The following is a 22,409-nucleotide window of genomic DNA, read 5'->3' as shown; positions in this document are numbered from 1 at the left end:
ACAGAGCAAAGTTTTGGTTCTTAAGTCTAGCCTGTTACATACCAACACCGCCTTCTTTCTTGGTCCTAGTAATGGCTTCCCAGCTGACCATATGCATTTTCCTTTTCAGGTTGGTGGTACCCCAAAGAAAATTCCTTTGTATTTTGTCGATCCTCTTAAGAATAGTGCTGGGGAGAAGATTAATCTACATGATGTGATTTGGGATCCCAGCAAGAGTGGCTTTTGCAAGAGTAGCTCTGCCAGCTATGTTGGGAAATTTTGTTTTCCAACCACCCAGCTTGGAATGCATATTATCAAGAAGAAAGTGAAAATCAGTAGATTTAGGTGTTGATTGGAGAATAGGGAATCCTAGATATTTGCCAAATGTAGTAGCAGATTTGATTCCCAAAATGTTAGAAAGAGCCTGTTTAGTAGATAAAGAACAATTATTAGAGAAGACAACCTTGGATTTGTGTAAGTTAACTTTGAGGCCAGAGTAAGTGGTAAAACTTTGGAGAGTTTTAAGGATATTGTGACAATTTCCTTTATCAGCTTTCGCAAAAAAGGTAAGGTTGTACGCAAAGAACAGATGGGAAATGAGAGGGCCCCGTCTTCCCATAGAGATTGAAATCCATTGAAGAAGATCAACCTGTTGGTTAATTTTTCTAGATAATAATTCCATACACAGGATAAAGAGATAGGGTGATATAGGGTCACCCTGTCTGATGCCTCTAGTGGGTTTGAAGGTAGAGGTGGGGCTACCATTGACAAGTATGGAATTGCGGAGGTAGAGATGCAGGGCATAATTAATCTTGAAAGGGTCTTAGGAAACTTGAAGAAGGCTAAAGCTTGTCTAATGAAGGACCATTCCAAAGTGTCGAAAGCCTTTTCAAGGTCAATTTTAAGAATTATGTCACACCTGGAACCAGTCTTTTTTTTTAAATGAGAGAGGTATTCTTGGACAATGATAGCATGGTCGGCAACTCTTCTGGAAGGAAGAAAACTTGCCTGTGAAGGACCAATGATATTTTGAAGGTGAGGTTTGATTCTGTTAGTAATAATCTTGGTCAAAATCTTGTATTGAGTGTTACACAGGCCAATGGATCTAAAATTTTTCAGGGTGGTAGCATTCCTGTTTTTGGGGATGAGGCATATGTAGGTTGTGTTAGCTTTTTCCTCCATAGTAGAATTAGAAAATGAGGTATTACAGAATTAATAGAGAAGAGGGGCCATAATATTCCAGTATTTTTGATACATGAATGGATGCATCCCATCAGGTCCCGATGCTTTGTTAGGTTTGAATGAAAAGGTTGCTTGCTTGATCTCTTCAAAGGAAGGAATAGAGTCAAGAACTTCATGAGCAGAAGAAGGGATGGATCCAAAGTTGGAGGGGTTGACTTGACATCTGAGCCAAGTGCTAAGAGATTGTTCTAGGGATTGAAGAAAGGAGCTAGAAGGATAGTTAGGAGATTTTTGGATGCCTTCAAGTCTTACTAGAATTTATTTTTTCTTGTGGAAAATATTTCCAAAAACCTCCTTATTCCGGGCTTTAGCAATATTTTCAAAAGCCAGTGTAGCAATAGTCAGGTCATTCGTAGGTTGGAAGGAATTGGACACCAGGTTTTGGAAGTCAGCATGACTGCACCACATTGACTCAACCCTAAAAGGTTTAGTAGAAGTATGAGAAGATCTAGAAAGAGTGAGTAGTAAGAGGCAGTGATCAGAATGCGTTCTAGCTAGATACAAGACTGAGGATTCAGGGAACATATGAAGCCAGGAATCATTTGCAAAGAATCTGTCTAGTCTTTCAAAGATTAGACCTTATCTTTGCCTATATCTCATGTTTGACCAAGTATATTTACTACCTTTGTAGCCAAGGTCAAAAAGGTGCCAATGGTTAATGAAATTCCAAAACTTAGCTGTTCTAGTTAAATTCAGAGGTGCATTACCAAATTTCTCAGTTGCTCTGAGGAGTTCATTAAAATCCCCCCCAATTAGTCAAGCATAAAAATCAAAATTGAGGGCATCAGAAAGGTTCATAAGATGTTCCCAAAGCTGTTTTCTAAGGGTAAAATTAGTGCTAGCGTAAACAATAGTAAAAATCCAGATAGAGGAGAGAAAACTAACCTTGATAGTAGTATGAATAGCCTGAGGGGTGATAGAGATAGCACTGATAGAAATATTGTCCTCTTTTCACATGAGAACAATACCACCAGAATTACCTACAACACTAGATTGGATGAGACTGTCGAAACCTAATTCTTCCATAAGTTTAGAGTGATCAGCCATTCTAGTTTCAAGAAGAGCTAAGATGGTAGGGTGATGCATAACAATCATAGCTTTGCATTGCTTTCTAAATTCCGAGACATTGGCTCCCCTAGTATTCCAAATAATACAAGTAGGCATCATCAGATCAGGTTTGGGATGATGAGGTTGCAGCAGCTCTTTCCCTCTGTCCAGAGGGGGAGTTGTCTAAGTTGATTCCATGGACTTCCTCTTCTTGGCAAGAGGGGTTACCCTTACTCTGAAATGATTGGGCTCAGATGTTATGTGCTCATTTGACACGTGCTATTAGTTAATTTTCTTATTTTAAATTTAGTGTTTCTTTTTCCTATTCTTTTTTCTTTCCCCACCCACCCCCTCTACGTTCTTCTACTTGAGCAAACTCTTTTCCCGAGGTATACACAGTACGCTATATCCTTTTCAAATCTAATTTATACGATGTTGTTGTAAAGGTATATTTATTTAGAAGTTTATACAAGTTTAGACGTCTATTTATGCACACCTAAAGTTAGGGGTGGACATGGTATGGTATATATCGAATACCAGACCAAAACCGAAATTTTTATACCGCAGAATGGATGTTATGGTATTTGTTAGGAATTTTAAATTATTTTGGTATTTGGTACAGTATTTGGTATTTATGCAATAAATACCGAAATACCTTATACCGCACCGAAGTTTTTTAATAACATATAAAACCCATATATATTATATTTAAGATTATTAAATATATTTATACATCATCCATTAGCCAATTGAACACAAAAGTAGCGTTTACTCAGAAATACATTTTTTGGGAATCTTATTATTTAGGAGTAATTTGCTTAAATTTAGGTAATGTTGTTCAGAGTTTGTATCTCGGACTATTCAATCGTTAACAAAGATAGTTGTTAGCCTAACATGATTGAGACGTCTTTAAAATTTAAAGTTATAGTTTTTTAATATGAGTATATGTAATTAGAAATCAAATAAAGTATGATTACCAAATTACCATACCGTAAAATACCAAAATCGAATTTAAAAATACCAAACCATACCGAACTAATTTGGTACAGTAATGGTATTGTTCTTTTAGATACTGAAAATCGAAGTTACCGTACCGAATTTTAAAATACCGTACCGTACCGAACCGTACCATGGCCACCCCTACCTAAAGTTAGAGGGGTTATAAATGCAAGTTGAAATCAAATTAATTAAAAGCCATATTTATGTATAATGCCTAAAATATAGCATTAGATTTTGTGATTAATTTATAATATAATTATTTTAATGAATTAAAACAAATCACGACATTTTGCATAATTACTGAAATCTCAATTTTTGGTCTGTCGAGATACATAATTAGCTTCCGATAATAAAGATATATTTTTTTCTTTGTAAAGATATATAATTAGCTCCCCGATATATTTTTTGATTTTGAGCCTCTTGAGATACATAATTAGTTTCGTGATACATTCAACGAAAATACATAATTATATGAATATTTGTAATTATTTTATAAGGGTGATGATTTGTGTAAATATGATAAAATTTAAGGTGTATATTTATGTTATTTTAAGTTTTAACATCTGAGCCCATAAAGTGCGACCCGAACCGACCCAACCCGATTCATGCCATTAGTAATATATGAATCGTGTGGTGGTGGTGGTGTTATTTTTCACAAACTCAGAGGCCAAAGCCCTAATGGAAGAGCCTGAGAGGCAGCTAAATTTGGAAGGCGACACAGCAATGGAGAAGACAAGAAGAAGAGTACATGGGGATTACCATGGGAGCTAAGAGTATGACAGGCAGGTTAAAGAGAGCAATGTGCATGGGGATTGCGATCCATTATTTGAAGAGTATGACTGGCAGGTTAAAGAGAGCTATCCAATATTTGAAGAGTATCACAGGCAGGTTAAAGAAAGCGATGTAAGTCAACACAAGCAAACACATATTGTTCTTGTTATTGTTGTGCAACATATATACATACATACTTGCTTTTGATTGGATGTGTTTATAATCTCGATGTGAATGTCACCGAGATGAGTAAGAGGTTTTTTGATAATTGGCCTGTCAGCGTTACTCCGTCTGGATGGATGGATGGATGGATTAATTGAGATATTCAATTCAGGGTCGAGATTACAAATTCTTGAAAATTCTGAAAGCCAACCGATGGTCTATATCAGGGATATTGTATTATATCACATTTGTTGCCAAGGATAATAATAATAATAATAATGATCAAAATGAAGATACCTTTCAAGCACAGGTACTGTCTCCTCCTGGAGGAGGAAAATAGGAGGTGGACTTTTGCAGGATTAAAGGTAATTTAATTAACTTTTTAATATGCCTTGTACCTTAGCTAGCCTGTTACTACTTATATTATATATATACCTTGGGTTGAGGGTATCCACTCTACTTCATCTGTGTTGGCGAGCGGTATGGACTGCGTAAACTTTACTGTCCCAGAGCCCACTTTGTGGGAATACACTGGGTATGTTGTTGTTGTTGTGGGGATTTGGCGTGGATCCATTCATGTCTATAGAAATGAGTGTGTTGTCATAAAGTCATGCATCCTTCAAGTGTTCCAATACGCAATTGAGGTATTTCGTAGTCTCGGGATTATTTATCCCACTTGATAGACCATAGTGATGTATGTAAGTTATCCCGAGATAGCTAATCATGGGATAATTAACCCCTTTGTTCCCAACCAAACATCTTACTCTTGATATGGCTTCGATGGATTTAGTTGCTTCAGTCTTATTAGAACACACACAACATTTCACAATCCTTTTGTCGAGTTCACAATTTTGGAATAACTTAGCCAGTTTTTTCTTTAGATGCTTTGAGATTCTTGAAGATTCAGGTCCCATGTGCATATGATGAGTCTTTGGTGTAGTTGAACAGAAATTCTTTATGCATTTGTCATGGCTCTTTTAGTTGTCTATATATGATGACCTTACCATGGACAAATAGGTTCATTTGGACCTTCATTAAGGATCAAGGAAAAAAATCAAGACTTTTTCCTAATGGTTGGGGTAATATTAGACAACTCTATTAAGGAAAAAATTACTTGATGTTGGATTTGTTTCCCTTAAAAGTTTCTATTGATAATAGAGATGATACACATGTTTTGAGCTGCTGTTTGTTACAACTAACTGGATTATTAGTGTTGTCGAAACTCTTGAGTTTGATGTGGCTTGATGGATTTATTTGCTTCGTTCTTATCGGAACACATACAATATTTCAAAATTCTTTAGTCTAGTCCACAATTTTGGAATAACTTAGCCAGTTTTTGGCCTTTTTCTTTTGCTATAGAGGCTTTGAGATTCTTGAAAATTCAGGTCCATGAGCATACAAATTTGTGGTGTAGTTGAACGTCAATTCTTTAATTGTTATGGCTCTTTTATTTGTGATCTGAGCTCTATTGGAAATAGCCTCTCTCTACCTCCCAAGACAGGGGCAAAGTTTGCATATTTTCTGGTTCAATGTTTCTTGCTATGTTCAAGTTGGAACTATCAAATTCTTTTGTTATATATAGACAAGTAATGAAGAGAAAAATGATGCTTTAAATTTGTTTCGCGTCAATCCTACTCTGGTTTTTTGTTATACTTATTTTTTTTCTAATATTTGGCAGGTGATGAGATACCTCCTGATTACGATGCTAACAAATACAGACCCAAATACAATCCCCAATCCCCGGATTACGACACTAACAAATATGGACCACCCTAATACATACCCGCATATAATCCCCCGCAGTTTTGATGATTGAAGTGGTAGATGGCTTTTTTTGCCATGTTCAGGTTGGAATTGTCAAATTCTTTTGTTATATACAGACAGACAAGTAATTATGAGAAAAATGATGGTTTTGAATTTGTTGTGTCAACCCTACTTTGGTTATTCTTTGTTATACATACTTATTTTTTCTAATATTTGGCATCTGATGAACTTGCCCCATGCATCTCTTAGAGCTCTTCTCATGAGACTTCGATCAACTGTGCTGGTTATTGTTAACATAGGTTTTATCTACTTGTGTTATTACTAAGACTTCGAACAACTCTTGCATTTGGCATCTACATTTTCTTGTTCATGTGTTTGATGTTCTTTGAGCCGGGGGTCTATCGGAAATAACCTCTCTAGTTCCTTGGAGGTAGCGGTATGGACTGCGTATATCTTATTCTCCCCAGACCCCGCTCTTGTGGGAATACGCTAGGTATGTTGTTGATGGTGTGTTTGATGTTGCATGCATGAAAGACAAATATGTTTTAGGGTGATTTCTTTCCTAGTGCCCAAGTCAGTCACGATGGACAGAGTTAGCTGAATACTTGCATTGATGGTAGATAAAAGGTAACTCGTGAAATTAATTACGGTGTACATAACTCGAAAAAATGCTTAATTGACCTTATTTTGATGCCTTTGTTGTTTTGGTATAATGCCTTTAAAACTATATGCTTGAAGTCTTTCTAGCTTTTTCTTTGATGTATTCAAACTATATACTTGACATCGTTAGTCTATATAAACTTGTGTTTTGTTGAATCAAGAATGTAAAGATATGTACATGTTTTCAATTGCTTTTGAGTTTTGAAGTTTATGATTCTCCTTAATCAAGTAAATATGTATATGTATTATCTACTCCTATTTTTCACAAAATGGGCTCACTAGAAAAAAATATTCTCATTAAAACACTAAAAAAGCTTCGCGGTTAGGTAAACAGGCAAAATGAATATTACTTGCAATGCAAAAATATTTACAACAAGCTAAATGAGAATACAATATTTTCTAGTTGCATAGCTTCATAGCTTCATAATAATTCTACAAAGCTTCTCCGTAATATCCTTCAGATTAAGCCTACATCCGATACCGTTATCGTTCAATTGAATTGAACGAGTCTTTGTTCAGAGGTGGAGCAAGGATTTCAATTAAGGAGGTTTAATATTTAAAGAAAATTTAGTTGAAGGGGGTTTCATATCTGTTATAATCACATATATATAATTTTAACCATGCATAAATGGCCGAACCCTTAAATATGGCTGACTCCGCCTTTGTCTTTGTTTCAGAATCATGTGAGAGAATTTCACCTCGTACGACTCCTCTGTTTTGTGCATTCTAGGACTAGATAAAAATAATAAAATAACTCCAACAATTTCTTTGATTTTAACGACTCCTGAATACCACTCCACTAATACCGATCACTACAATCAAAACTCATTTCAATATGTACCAGTCTTGGTTTCAATACCAGCTGACTAGTAAAATATTTGCTTTAGGCCTCTAAAATTTTAAGGTCCCAAATAATTTTAGTAGTACATTTTAGGATTTTAATTTCACTTTAAACAACATTAAAGATTGTAAAAGAAAAAAGAAAAGGTATAAAAAAAATACATAATTTTGAAGCGACTTTTAAATTGTTGGACACCAAGTGATTTGCAAGTCGCTAGACATCAAGCGATTTGTTAGTACTTCCAGCAGAGTCATGGGACAAATTACTAAGCCAAGAGCCTTTTGTCTTTTTAGTTGCTTTTTAAATCAATTGTCCCTTTTGAAATTTTTGGTCAAAAAATCAGCCCTTTTGGTTTGGGATTTTATAATTAGCATCCGAATATATAATTTAGAAGTTGAGGTACATAATTTTGAACAAGAATGTAACAATTAATTACTCCACTTTTGCTCAAATACATAATTAGTATTCGGATATATAATTTTGATGTTGAGATACATAATTTTGATTACTGAGAGACGTTCATTTCTGCACTATTTTGGTCGAGATACATAATATATTTAGTAGATCAAAGGAGATTAAAATTAAGTATTCGAAAATTTATGAATTTGTGGAGATATTCGATTGTTTTTTAAAAAATAAAAGGTAGTTAATAAAAAAGGTAGAATTTTCTGTAGTTTAGTAAAAATAAATTGTGTTGTCATGTAATTTTTTCAATATTTTGACAAAATTTCTCAAAAATCAATTCAGGTAACATATCAACCCAAATTTTAACGGGATGAAACAGATTGAATTGATATTAGTTCAACTAATAAATGAGCGAGTCAATAACTAATCCAAACTTGAACGAGTTGAATCGAATTGGACGGATTAATTTTTCCTCCTCTAACTACACCTTCAAAGAAATGGTATTTTGTTTTTTTTTCACCGACGTTCATGCAACTCAAATTCACATTTATATACCTCAACTCATCATCTTTGCGTCAGTTGAACACCTCAACTCAAAGAATTAATTATCTACATTTTCAAAATTTATATACCACGAGAGTGTTTGTTTATGTACTATACATTTTTGTCCTTAGAAAATGTTATTTATTACTCCCTTCTGTCCATTTTATGTGTCGACTTTTAATCGATCATAAAATTTAAGAAATAAATAATCTTTGTAAAACTTACAATATTACTTCTCTTAAAGTCACTTTATTGTTTAGTCTTTAATTATCTCTTCTTATTAAGCGATGCTCGATAAGGATAAACTAAGAATGATCTCATTTAATAGTTACCAAATAAGAAAATGTACTCCCTCTGTTGCAAATTATATGTCGTAATTTGATCGAACACTATATTTAAGAAATAAGTATTAACTTTGTTAAAGTTACAAAATTACCTTTCTTAAAGAAAGGGGTAATAATATTTAAAATCAAGTGGGACCATTTTTAATTGAAAAGACAAATAAAAAAGGAGTAATAGTATTTAAAATTAAGTAGGACCACTAAGGATAAAATTGTAATTATGTCTTTAAAAACTTACCAAATAAGAAAAGGTGACATTCTTTTTGAGACGGACTAAAAAGGAAATGGCGACACATAATTTAGGATGGAGGGAGTAACATTTTTCTTAGAGCGGATAAAAAAAAAATGGCGATATATAAAATAGAACGGAGGAAATATTATGAAGCTAATATTTTTTTTTTAGAACGGATCAGAAAGAAAATGACAATACATAAAATGAAAAAGAGGAAATATAATTATTATTATTATTGTTTGTTTCTTTGTTAACAAGTAGCCAGAGTCATATTCACACAAGTCAACAAAAATAATATTACTCCATTTTCATTGACCTTTTCTTCACTACTCTTTCTTTTCCATTTTCTCACTTTAAAAGAAATGGTATTTTGGTCATTTCCACCTACCCCTAAGCAACTCAAATTCACTATCGCCGGCGTTGCCGCCGGTATTACTCTAATTACGGCAGGTGCATATCTTTCATATTCCAATATTGCCCCTCAACAAGCCCGAGCTAAAGCCCGAAAAGATTATATCAAAGCCCGACTCAAACAACTTGTACAAGATTAATTAAACACAACTTCATAAGTTTTACTAAGTCAGTAAATTTTCGTTTTCTAGGTAAGAATTACTTTTTTTTACTCTCTTCGTGTATTTTTACTTGTCACATTTAGCTTTACAAAAGTTAATTTGACTAAACTAAGAGTTAAATTGTAGTAGATTAATTATGTATGTTAAATTTTTAATTTAGATGTTTGAAAGTTATACGAAAAATGCTATAAGTTGCAATGATTCTCATAATATGTTGAAAAAATATATGTAGTCAAAGTTATAAGATTGAATTTTGAAAATGACAGGTAAAAATGAATGGAATGGAAGGTATTTGTCAAACTTTTTTTTTTATAGTTTTTTTTGGTTAATATTTATTTTTGGTATTAGTTTTTGAGTGAATATTTGAGCAATCTAGTTACTGAGTGTTTGGCAAAAACTTTATTTTTAGTTAAGAATTTCATTTTTGGAGTGAATTTTACGGTTGTATGAGCAAGTTAGAATTTGTTGTTGGTCAATACTTTGTTTGTGAATGTGTTGTATGTTAGTAGTAATTACTGGAAATTGTTGCAAAGTGTAGTAAAGCTCATTGTTACATTTGCCACATTGTAATTAAGGGAATACAACAACAAAAACAAACCCAATGTGTTCCCACAAAGTAGAGTCTGGGGAGGGTAAGATGTACGCAGTCCATACCGCTACCTCCGAAGAAGTAGAGAGGTTGTTTCCGATAGACCCATTGTAAATAAGGGAATGCAACCAAAAATATATATTGTGAAAAAAGAAAAGAAAGAAAATTAAAAGAGATGTTGAGATTATGAGGACTTGATTGCAACTTAGTTGCTTCAATGAATCTTTTTTTTTTTTTTCTGATAACCATGGTGTTTGGGTCAGCTTGCGCACACCCTGGCTAGTTGCACATGGCAAGAAATCATCTAGTAGTTTCGAAACATAATATAGGAGGAGGGGATGTGATAGAAATGTTTGTTTGCTCCGAGTTGAGGATGAAATGGAAGTTTGATGATGGCACTAGTTCATGAGATTGATTAAGATGTCACAAACTAAAGTAATCTAGGCCCTAGGGAATGTTACCTTCAGTATAGCCATCACCTCATCGCGTTCTTTGTGACCGTTGAGAAGTCAAGATTGGATCCTTACCTGAGTAGCAACTATAATTTGTATTCTTTAGCTTTAGCGTCTCGAGTAACTCTGTCATTTTTCCTGTAAAGAATGAATCTTGGGCCTAACTCAACTCCAAAAACTAGCTCATGAGAGGAGGATTCCGTAAGTGCATGTAAGGAGATCAATTACGCATCCCTTTTCCAATGTGAGACTCTTAACACTCCCCACCACGCCCAGGCCTCGTTTACTAGAGTGTGCATAACATAATGTGGGGACAACATCGATGAACAAAGAATTACTCATCCCTTTTTCGATGTGGGATCATAACATTTCCCTCTATCAACAAGAGATGCTTGGTGGTTATTTCTTCAATTTACTAGTTTAGCGCTCAGCGTCGACCAGGTCAAGCACAAGATGAAAGGAGTTATAAGTATCTTGATAAGATATCCTGACATTGTGTGATTCTTGAACAATTCATAACCAGTTTTGCATTTATGAAAGTGAGCTCACTAGTGAACTCCAATTGCATTTAATACACAGAAACGCCAGCTACGGGATCCAAATACTTTATCAACCATTTTTGCAATATTTCAAGGCTGAGGACTTGCCTGTCTATGTTGGGCTCGTTGACAGATATTATATGTTTTCAGAGTGTCTACAGGTTCCTTTTCTCAAACAAATTTGTCGTCAATACTAATGCCTTGGTGGAAAAATCACGAATGTTTATTTCTCTTGCTAGTTAAGCAAGCTTCTATATAAAGTGTATCAAGATGTGTCGCATTCATCTACTTCCTCTGAGAACTTTTCCGTCACTCATTACTTATTTCACATATTACTATTTCTTCCGTTCACTCGTTCACGAGATTGATTAAGATGTCACAAACTAAAGTAATCTAGGGAATGCTTACCTTCAGTATAGCCATCACCTCATCACGTTCTTTGTGACTCTTGAGAAGTCAGCAATGGATCCTTATCGGAGTAGCAACTATAATGTGTACTCGTAAACTTTTGACGCCTTGAGTACCTCTGCCATTTTTACCTCCATCAACAAGTGATTCTTAATGGTTATATCTTCAATTTACTGGTTTAGTGGTTCAGTGTCGACCAGGTCAAAGCACAAGAGGAACGGAGTTATAATTCGTTGATAAGATGAGCTGACGTTATGTGATTCTTGAACAATTCATAACCAGCTTTGCTTTTATGAAAGTGAGCAGACTTAGATCAGTAGTGAAGTCCAATTACACTTACTAAACAGAAACGTTAACTACTGCATCCAAGTAGGGCTCGTTGACAGAAATTATATTTTCTTGAGAGTGTGAACAAGTTCCTTTTCTCTAATAATTTTGTCGTCAATACTAATGCCATGGTGGGAAATTACATGAATGTTTATTTCACTTGCTAGTTAAGCAAAGCTTCTTTATAGAGTTTACCAAGGTTCTCTCGTGTTCATCTACTTTCATGGAGAACTTTTCTGTCATTCAGTATTCCGCCATTCAGTACTTATTTTACCCTTTTTGTTTTTTCATGTTATAGCTTGCTCGTGGAGATTATGCTTGTACTTTGGCTCTTCAGTTGAACTTTTGTACTTTTCATCAGCAAATGGTTCAAGTTTATGCGGTGTACTCAGTCCTATCCCGTGGAAACAAATGCTACAGTGTCTGCGGCAGTTATCATTAACAGGAACAACTAACTGTTCATCTCCATCTTTGGAAGGTAAGTTTATGAATTTAGTACTCCCTCCGTTTCGGAATAAGTGAATTGTTGGGGTATTTATTGGTGTTTCAAAATAAGTGAATCATTGAAATTTTTTCCAAATTTACCCTTATGATTCGACAATCAATTAACTTTTGAAAAGGTATTACAAGGTCAGCTTTTTCTTTTTTTTGGGTAAAAATGGAGAGTTGTGTTAAATTTGTCTTTAATGCTTTTTCCTTAATCTGTGTGCCAAAATCCAACAATTCATTTATTATGAAACGGAGGGAGTACTATTTTTGGATCCTTAACTGAAATTTATGCTGCTTGTAATGCTTGAAGCATTGAAGTTCTTAAACTGAATAAAAGTCACATTATGGGTAAAATTTTCAAGTTAGTAACTAGAAATAAGACCTGTCGCTTATATTATGACAACCTTTCCCAATCTGTACGACTGTGGGATAGGGACCGCTACAGTCACTTATTTGTTTGCTGGATTATTGACTGAGCTGATGGCTGTTGGCCTATGTTGCTCGGACTCTTCAAAAAAGTCAATGGGTGCGTTTCGGATTTGCCAAAACTAGGGTATTTTTGGAGAATCCGACACGGGTTCGGCATCGAAAGTGAAGAGTCCGCGCAACTTAGCTGTTGGCAACCTTGGCTATGCAAGTTTCTTCGCCTTCTTAAGGGGGTGCCAAGGTGTTAAAGGGCTGGGGAGAGGAACCCAAGAAATTTCTTCAATCATCTCATGATACTTATGTATCTTTTTTCCAACGTAACTCATGCTAGACCGTGCTTCCCTTAGAAATCACGTGGATCACATACAATTTTCCTTTTTTTTTTTTTTTTTTTTATTGACAGTTAATCTTTTTGCTTCACACTCTAAAGTTTGGATGGTTCGATTTGCACAAAACCAGAGTCAAGTGGCTTGAATGGAATTTTAGCAGTTGTTGAATCCCCTTATGGTATATTCTGATAGCTTTAAATCTATGTGAACAAACTGCAGGTGGCTTAGGTGATGATAATACAGCAAGCTCCCAACCTTCACCTACCGTTAACTTATCACGAGCATATACCCTTGCAGTGCAAACATCTTCATACAGCGAGATATGGTCCAAGGTCCACTATGAGGTCCCTTCTGACCGTAGTGTGGAGGTAGCAGAAGTTGAGTTCCAGGAGGGGTCGCTGCAATTAGAAGATGTCCTTCAACCAAACCATGAGTGCGTCCAAGAGGCACTTTTGCATATAAAACCGGACGCCCTAAATCAACTTGTTGCTAAGTACTTGGACGATAGTGAGCAAACCACTCGTCTCTGTATCATTTTCTCAGAAAGTGTAAAGCAAGCTAAACTTTCCTATGCTCCCATTCGTAGGCTGCTCGATGTCCTTCCCCTGGACATGGAGTCTGGTGGACATTCCCTTTCGCAGGTTCAATGCAATTGGGCATTTGACATCTTCCTCCAATTTGACAGCCTCAGCAATCCCTTTCCTATACATGACACCCATAGCTTTAATGATATGCGTCATTGCTACTTCGAGCTAAAGCGTGAGCTTGACCTTCTTTTACACAAGTCACGTTCAAAGGTTCAACTTCTTCGTCATGCTACCAAAGGTTCAGTTGTATGTTTAGTTGGAGCTACTATCGGAGTGATCATAACAGCTGTTGCTATAGCTTCTCATGCTTTTGTCGCCCTTGTAGCAGCCCCAGTATGCTCTGCTTGCGTCCCTTCAAAAATAGCAAAAAAGGAACTGGTTCATCTCGAGAAGCTGGATGATGCAACTAAGGGGATTTTTTTCCTCCACAATCACTTAGAGACAGTAAATTGCTTGGTGGGCCGATTATATGATGCAGTGGAGTACTACAAGCGTCTTGTTCGGTTTGCACTAGAGAGAGGAAAAGACCGATACCCTATCCAGGAGGTAGTGAAGCAACTTCACAGGAAACATAGCAATTTTCTCGAAGAAATTTTGGGTCTCGAGGAGCATTTGTGTCTATGTTTTGCTGCAATAAATAGGGCCAGAGGCCATCTTCTCAACTATCTCCTTCATCAAAATCAGGCCCCTGGATAATTCGTTCGTTCTGTAAGAAATCCTTCCTCCATTTGTTCTTTTGTACCTTTTTAATCTTCTTTTCTAGATATCGAATTATTTCTGGCATGTTAAACTTGCCTTTTTGTGATTTTACTGCGATTGTAAGTGTATCGAGGCTGTTGGATCTCTAACTTCATAAGTTTCTTACGATGCAACTAGATATTTCCTAGTGGAAAGAGGGCCCTGAGGGGTCGGGTTGGGGGAAGGGATGTCGTAAATGAAGACGAAGGAGATTGGCAAGAATTAATGTTACTTTCATTGAAATAAATTGGTCACTCATTTCCTGTACTGTATTTGGCGGCCATGCTCTCAACTCGTCAAACACTATTGAACTATGCATATAACCATTCTAATAGAATTTTATTTTGTCTGGTATGTTTTAGATCCAACTTCACATTATCTTGTGCTTCGGTGTTATCATTAGAAAGGCATCAAGAAGATGCATAGGGAACAGATGACACCAAAGGAGTCGACTGTTAGTTCTTGTTGCTACTAAAAGCAATGCTAAAGTTAGAGAGCTAACGAAGTCCCAAAAAGAGTCGGTGCTAGTTACAGGGGTCATGTAATTCCAACTAAAAAGATTGACTCTAATCCTCGAGGGAACATGCTGGAGTTGAGACACCATCAAAGCATCTGCGATTTCTCTCAGTCCAGATGCACCAAAATAGTCTTGTTGGGATCATTTCCCATATCCTTCTGACGGCATTATCAACTCTCCAAAAAGAACCAGCTATCACAAGCTTCCCTGACTGCCTGAGGAGTAAACCGAGATAGTCGAAAAATAGAATAAAAGTTCCATATGTCAGCAACAAACAATATAGGAAGCGGCGATTGATGCTCTCTGAATTATGGCGACAACATATGTTAACCAGTATATAATGTTCCTGTTCCTGAGTGAGACGTGTTCCTTTCGGTGTTGTCCATGTGAAAGATATCACCTTGCTAGGCATTCTAGTTTTCCGTATGTGCTTCCAAGACCGATTCCGTAGCATCCAATTTTGTGAAAAAAATTTATTGTAACTAGCTTTGGCTGTGTATTTTCCTAACTTGGTGCTTCCCCAATCATTCTGTCTGGCTCCCGTTCTTGTATCCTATAACCTTCTAATGCTTTAAAGAGTGCTAGTACATTGACTCCTGAATCCCCTAGGTGCCTTCTGAGTAGGGTGTTCCAGGTGCTTCCTTCCCTATTTTGAGCTGTAGAGGAGTTTTGATTGCCTGCCATCTGAAAACTAAGTTGCACGGACTCTTCACTTTTGATGCCGCATCCGTGTCGGATACTTCAAAAATACACTACTTTTGGAGAATCCGATGCTCACCCGTCGACATTTTTGAAGAGTCCGAGCAACATAGTCTGAAAATGTCTAGGGAATGTATTGTTCAGTGTTGAGCTTCCAGTCCACCTATCCTTCCAAAATTGCCTCATTTGCAGTTCTTTTCCGAAATTGGATTTGACGGACGATAGGTCTTAGTTTTTGGCTTCATACTAGCTCTTAATTGGCTTCTTGAGATCGGGCTCTATCTGAAACAGCCTCTCAACTTCATACTGAGGTAGCGGTATGGACTGCGTTAGTGGCGGAGCCACATTGAATTCAGGGGGTTCATCCGAACTCTTTCGTCAAAAAATTATATTATTTTTACATGGTCAAAGATATTTTGATGTATATATAATAGATATTGAACCTCCTTCAACTAGTCCGTATATTTACTTCTGAACCCCTCAATGAAAATTCTGGCTCCGCCACTGGACGGCGTACACTTTATCCTCCCTAGACCCCATTTTGTGGGATTGCACGGGGTATGTTGTTGGTGTACTAGCTCTTAATTGGGGTTGAATGGACCCCTTCAACGAAAGAGAGTTGGATCCCGCTTTTGTTGGATAAGGTCTTCTCGAGAATCTGACCGTCTGAGAACTTGAGAAGATACATGCTTCAGGATAAGTGATGCTGCTTCATAGCCCCAGAAAACACCCCTTTCTCTATCTGTCGAAAATTGCTCCTTGTTCAGTTACTCAAACATGCAGAAAAGATGGGAATGTTTGCGTTGCTACCAACTAATGTCCTTCCGTTGTCCAATTCTTGAACTAGTTAAGACATGGTTGTATCAACTTGGCTTTACGTAATTCTTGTGTCTTCGATTTTGTCTTTAGGTAATTCTTATGTTCCTTTCATTTGTCGTCTGGTTCTTATTGATCTTCCAAAGTATGTGAATTCCTAGTAATGTTTATGTGCAATGATTGTTTGCCTCACCGAACACTTATCACCCTCCTGCACCGTGCTCAACTGTCAACGTGCCTTATTTCTTGCATCTATTATCTTTTTATCTGTTTTAACTGTTAGCGATAATGATAAATCATCGTCCTATGGTTACTTGCATTAAAAAAGGAAAAAGTTTACATTGCGATTTGAAAGACAATGGTCTCGAAATAAGATTCACTAGGATGCACTATGTTTCGAATGTGTCTTCAAAAGCCATTTTTTGTGGTCTAAATTTCAGTCGACTGAACAATCATGTAACTGGATTTTTGGTCCATTTCAGGTCCGATGGTGGATGCTAAATACAAGACTGTCGATGAAGAAGTGGAAACTCATATAGCCGCGGACCCCCTAACTTATTTGGGACCGAGGCAGAAATTGTTCTGTTGTATAACATGACTATTGACAGCTACCACTTTGGTGAATCGAAAACTTAACATGTTACGCTTACTAGTATCTATAGCGTTTTAGAATTAACGAACAGGTCTGATAGGAGATTCTTCAAGAGGAACGCGATTCGCGCTCCCCTCATTTTTCCAGTATCGTTGTAATGATTATTTACCACATGTTTTTTGCCAGCACAAGATTAGTGTTAGCTATACACTGGCATATTGTACTCTTTTCATTCTCTTCTTAACATGATATAAACAAAATCACCATCATTGGCTTTGTACTCTTCTTAAAGTCTTTTGGTTAGCTGAAATGCATGAGCACCACTTATTTTCTGATTATGGCACTGATGTTGATGTACCAAGTAGCTCGGAATCTTCAAAATTGTTGCCGCACCCATGTCAGATCGTCCGAAAATGTGTTACTTTTGAAGGATCCAACACGTAGCCAATGACATTTTTGAAGAGTCCGAGCAACACGGTTGATGTAGAAGTTCTAAATTTAGCATATCCAAGAAGAAGTGGATGATTTTTTTCTTGAGCCGAAGGTCTATCGAAAACAATCAATCTATCTTTGAGGTAGAGGTAAGGTCTGCGTACATACTATCCTCCTCAGATCCTACTTAGTGGAATTATATTGAGTATGTTGTCGCAACTAGAATTGGATGAAAATTTTTATGTTTTTTATTTTTTTTTTTAATTTTTGTTCCTCATATTGTCCTAATGAAATGCAGATAAACCTAGTTCAGTATAAATTTTATAAAATAATTATAAAAATTTCAATTAATTATATATCTTTATTGATATGTCGAAAGCTCATTCTATATATTTACAAAGAAATTTTTTTCACTCGGAATTGAAAAAAATATATTAAAAGTCAATTATGCATCTTTATAAAGTAAGAAAATGTATCAAGAGCAAATTAATTATATATCTATATAAACCCAAAATCAAAATTTTAATAATTATATAAAATATTAAAATTTTCTGTAATTAAAGCTCTGGCAAAATTTATGAACTACTCCTCCGTTTCGAATTAATTAGCCCTCTTTCTAAAAAAAAAATTTGTTTCAATTTACTTGTCCAACTTATCAAATCAAGACTATTTTACACAAATTCTTCTCATTCTACCCTTAATAGATACTCCCTCCGTTTCGAATTAGATAGCCCTTTCAACTTTAACACACCTATTAAGAAATTCAATAATTAAGAATATATTTTACCTTTTTACTCTTCTTAATATTATACGACTCAATAATTAATTAAGCAAGAAAAATTGTAACATATGCATACATGAATTGAAAATCTTATAGGAATACTAGTAGTATTCCTTGAAAAGAAAAAAAAAATCAAATTTCATAAAGTTTGTATTAAAAATATAAGTGTTATTTTCAAAAAATTTGAAAAGTATAGTTATATTTAATACCTATTAGGAGTAGAATGGGAAAAATTTGTGTAAAATAATCTTGATTTGATAAATTGGACAAGTAAATTGAAACAAATTTTTTTAGAAAAAAGACCAACTAATTCGAAACGGAGGAAGTATTAAATATAACTATACTTTTCAAAAAAATTTAAAATAACATTTATATTTTCAATACAAACTTTATTAAACTTGACTTTTTTTTCTTCTTTTCAAGGGATACTACTAGTGTTCCTATAAGATTTTTAATTCATGCATGCATATCCTACAATTTTTTATGCTTAATTAATTATTAAGTCTAACAATGTAAAAAGATAAAATATACTCCTAATTATTGAATTTCTTAATGAGTATGCCATGGTCGAAAGGACAATTTAATTCGAAACGGAGGGAGTATTATTGTTTTGTTAGTTTTATGTCTAAATTATTTTGGTGCTTACAAAACCCTTCTAACATTGCTCTCCACTCAAAAAATAAAATTGCATTCTTCAAAAATTAGAATTTTACCACTTTTATAACAACAAAGAATAAGAGAAAGAAAACACGGACAAAAATAAATATTTACCAAAATATTGGAAAAAAAAAAAAAAAAATTAACTTGCATGAGCAAGTCACTCCAAAAATAAAAGTTTTTGACAACCATGGTAACCAAATTGCTCAAATATTCATTCTCAAATAATATCAAAGATCAAACAAACGTCTGCAAATGTAGGTTAAAAAATACGCAAAATTGGAGAAACAACGTATCGGAAACCTTCGGTAGGCCAACTCAAACATCAAATTCGTTCTGATTTTTCCGATCCCATTGTTTTCACAGCTCTGTCCATGAGTATTTTTAACCTCAAAACAGCCAAATACACTAACCAAATTGTGAATAAGCACAATAAATAGCGTCAAATATTTTGAAGTTAAAAATTCACATGGACAAAATTGGAGAAACAACGGATCGGATCGGATCGAAAAAATCAGAAGGAATATGAAGTTTGAGTGGCTTAGACTAATTTTGAGTGTTTTTAGAGTTTAGATTTGAATGGTAACGAAGAAAATGGAATTAGGAGATTGATATTTATCTATGATAAAGATGTGCCACGCTGGCGATCCGCGTGAGAGGTGTATTTATTTGACGGTTTGGATTTGTTGTTTCAAAGTAAGATCGGATGGTTAGCAAAAGCTTCGAATTCTCTTCTTTTTTTTTTGAATTTGGAGACACTATCAAAAAAAAGTATAAAAATGTTATTGGGTTAACGATTTTTTATTAGCTTTATAAAAAAAAATTATTGGGTAAACCGTTTGGTTTCGATTTTAGATTATTGGGTTATTGGTTAAACAAATGACCCAATAAGGATACACTGAGTTACTATATATATATATATATATATACTACTTATTCACAATTGAGCGATTCACAAAGTATTACCTTATTCAGGATAACAAAGGCACAATATAAAATATGGGCATTGTCGTATTGAAAAGCTGGACGCATTTAGTAGCTTCCAACAATGAGGCTTCAATTTTTTCCGAACTAATATTCAGTTCAAGTTAGAAGATTCTTATAAACTAAAATGCATTGCGTAGGATTTTGGCGGTAATTAAGATCTTTTTTTTTGTTATGTTAGTTGTTATTAATTTTATTTTATGAGTATTTTCTTATTGGTTAAACCGAAAACCGAACCGTTAAAAGACCAAAAATCGATAAAAAAATATCTTATTGGCTGGTTATTGGTTTTACATATTTAAAAACCGATAAACAGAACCAATAACACATAAAACCAAACCGAACCGACCAATGCACACCCCTACTCCCTTCCCTTCGTCCCATTTTAGTTGGATACATTACATTTTACACGGCGATTGAAAAATCATGAATTGAATGATTAATTTTATCATTTTATTCTTTATTCATATTAATGATATTTATTGAAAAAATCGATAGTATTTGAAATTGCTTAATTTTTCTTTCGATAAACTTTGGGTCTAATGATATTTCGACAACAATAGGGTGAAGCGTAGGCTCAAGAATGACGAATCTCCTTATGATCATCTAACAAGTTCGTTATTACATGTAGTTCCTACGAAGAATCAAACTAATGACGATTACAATACTTGAATCATGTTGGGTTTGACCATCGAACATTCAGAACTTACTGAACTTACTGACCCGACTAATCCACGTTCAAACTGCGTTGGGCCGTTTAAGGGGAAGTGCTCCTCACACAACGGGCTATTAGCTCAGTGGTAGAGCGCGTACGTCTTTTGTAATCGCATATGGGTAGCTCAATGTGCTCATCGCCCGCTGACACTTTATACATGAATTTTGTCCTTTTCACAGGCTTGAACCCGAGACCTCTTGCAGAAACTCCGGTGAAACAAAAGCTCGACGCGCTTAATAACAACACATTATGATGGTATTGCTTGAAGTCAAATGACAGTATTTTTCATTTACAAATGTGACAATTGTTCAATCTCGAAAATGTAATTCTGCTATGTCTGGCCGAGCGAATCAAAGTAAGACATCGCAACAGCGGCATGGAGGGCGGCTCCTATCGGAAGAACATCTTCATCAAGAGTGAAGTAAGGGGAGTGCAAACCTTTAACACCACCAGTTGCGGCCGCAGTTTTATTTTGTGCTCCGATGGTGAAAAATGCAGCCGACATCTTCTGGGAATAGAAGCTGAAGTCCTCCGCGCCCATTGTAATGTCACCGTGAGTCACGTTTTCCTCACCGAGCAAGACTGCTCCGACTCTCTTTGCATGCTCGTACATTGTGGGATCGTTTAGAGTTGGTGGATAAGGCCTCATTAAGTCCTCCCCAAAGTCAACAGTGGCTGTACATTGATGTACGCTTGCTTGTGTCTCGATGATCTGCAGGCATTTTCGGTGTTAAACTTGCTGTCCGGAATAAGAATTTTTGGCTGCGCGGAAACTCTAGCGCGTACCTCTTTGATCCGTTGCTTAAGACAGGAATAACTCTCAGATGTCAAGAACCGGAACGTTCCACCAAACTTCACGCTTTCCGGGATTACATTTCCGGCCTCACCGCCATCTACAAATGCAACAGAGAGAACCTGCATATAACAGCGAATGAAAAAAGGGCAGCCCGGTGCACTAAAGCTTCCGCTATGCGCAGGGTCCGGGGAAGGGCCCCACCACAAGTTTGTATGATTGAACCCGCGACTTTCTGTTCACATGGCAGCAACTTTACCAGTTACTCCAAGGGGGCTCCCCTTCGTATATAATAGCGAATAAGTAGAAACAAAATCGTTGTGTCTGGAATTAGAGCGAGACATACCCTAGATTCGAGAGGATCAGTTTCTCGAGAAACAAGTTGCTGGAGTGCGAGAACTGTCATAGAAACAGCAAGAATTGGATCCTTGGCTTTATGTGGTATCGCTGCATGTCCGCCTTTCCCATGCATTATCGCTGTAAACCTTCCGGCACCAGCCATAATAGGACCAGGTTTCGAACCAATAACACCGGTTGGAATAAATGGCCAGACATGCATGCCAAATATCGCTTTAACCCCATCTAATGCGCCTTCTTCTATCATATAAGAGGCTCCGGCGTAGCCTTCTTCTGCAGGCTGGAAGACGAGCTTAACCGTGCCCTTCAGTTCAGAAAGGCAAAGACCGAACATGATTAGTTTATATCAGCGTTAATAGTCAAAAATACACCTGAAGTATCCCGGTTTTTCAAGTTTGTACCTGAACTATCCTCAAAGATTTGTTGAAACGCACCTCAACTATCAGTTCTTCCCTTTTCCTACCTGAAATGTCACCATCGTTCGTCCCACAGGAAAAAGGAACGACTTATAGTTGAGGTATGTTTCGATAAACATTTGATGATAGTTCAACTTACAGTTCAGAATGCAACATTAACAATATCAACTTATTAAAGTTAGACGAAGACCGAACATGATTAGTTTAT

At 35.9% G+C, this 22,409-nt stretch overlaps 2 protein-coding genes and 1 long non-coding RNA gene across 3 annotated transcripts; 2 read left to right on the top strand and 1 right to left on the bottom strand.

The window, feature by feature from the left end:
- Nucleotides 1-3,901: 3,901 nt before the first annotated feature.
- Nucleotides 3,902-6,117, top strand: LOC107846855. Its single transcript, XR_001667196.2, has 2 exons — nucleotides 3,902-4,170; nucleotides 5,879-6,117. It is a non-coding gene; the product is annotated as an uncharacterized LOC107846855 (long non-coding RNA).
- A 3,128-nt stretch (nucleotides 6,118-9,245) lies between these two features.
- Nucleotides 9,246-17,349, top strand: LOC107846844 (UPF0496 protein At3g19330). Its single transcript, XM_016691121.2, has 4 exons — nucleotides 9,246-9,588; nucleotides 12,172-12,351; nucleotides 13,337-14,412; nucleotides 16,957-17,349. Exons 2-3 carry the CDS (start codon nucleotides 12,285-12,287, stop codon nucleotides 14,398-14,400), a joined length of 1,131 nt encoding a protein of 376 aa, XP_016546607.1. The 5' UTR covers nucleotides 9,246-9,588; nucleotides 12,172-12,284; the 3' UTR covers nucleotides 14,401-14,412; nucleotides 16,957-17,349.
- A 3,519-nt stretch (nucleotides 17,350-20,868) lies between these two features.
- LOC107846631 (IAA-amino acid hydrolase ILR1-like 3) lies at nucleotides 20,869-22,089 on the bottom strand (the record flags this gene model as incomplete). The annotated part of the gene is given in 3 exon segments (XM_047394434.1): nucleotides 20,869-21,347; nucleotides 21,422-21,550; nucleotides 21,775-22,089. Coding segments are annotated over 3 exon segments (825 nt in total), but the record flags the coding sequence as incomplete, so codon positions are not given.
- Between the last annotated feature and the right edge of the window lie 320 nt (nucleotides 22,090-22,409).

Source organism: Capsicum annuum, chromosome 8, assembly GCF_002878395.1.
Source record: "Capsicum annuum cultivar UCD-10X-F1 chromosome 8, UCD10Xv1.1, whole genome shotgun sequence".
Lineage (NCBI taxonomy): Eukaryota > Viridiplantae > Streptophyta > Magnoliopsida > Solanales > Solanaceae > Capsicum > Capsicum annuum.
Note: the sequence above shows the minus strand (reverse complement) of the source record. Positions and strands in the feature narration are given on the sequence as shown.

Excerpts from the sequence above, each read along its gene's own strand:
- LOC107846844 (XM_016691121.2), top strand. The coding sequence starts at position 12,285 with ATGCTACAGTGTCTGCGGCAGTTATCATTAACAGGAACAACTAACTGT. Across the intron at positions 12,352-13,336 it reads TTCATCTCCATCTTTGGAAG|GTGGCTTAGGTGATGATAAT; the intron begins GTAAGTTTATGA and ends AACAAACTGCAG.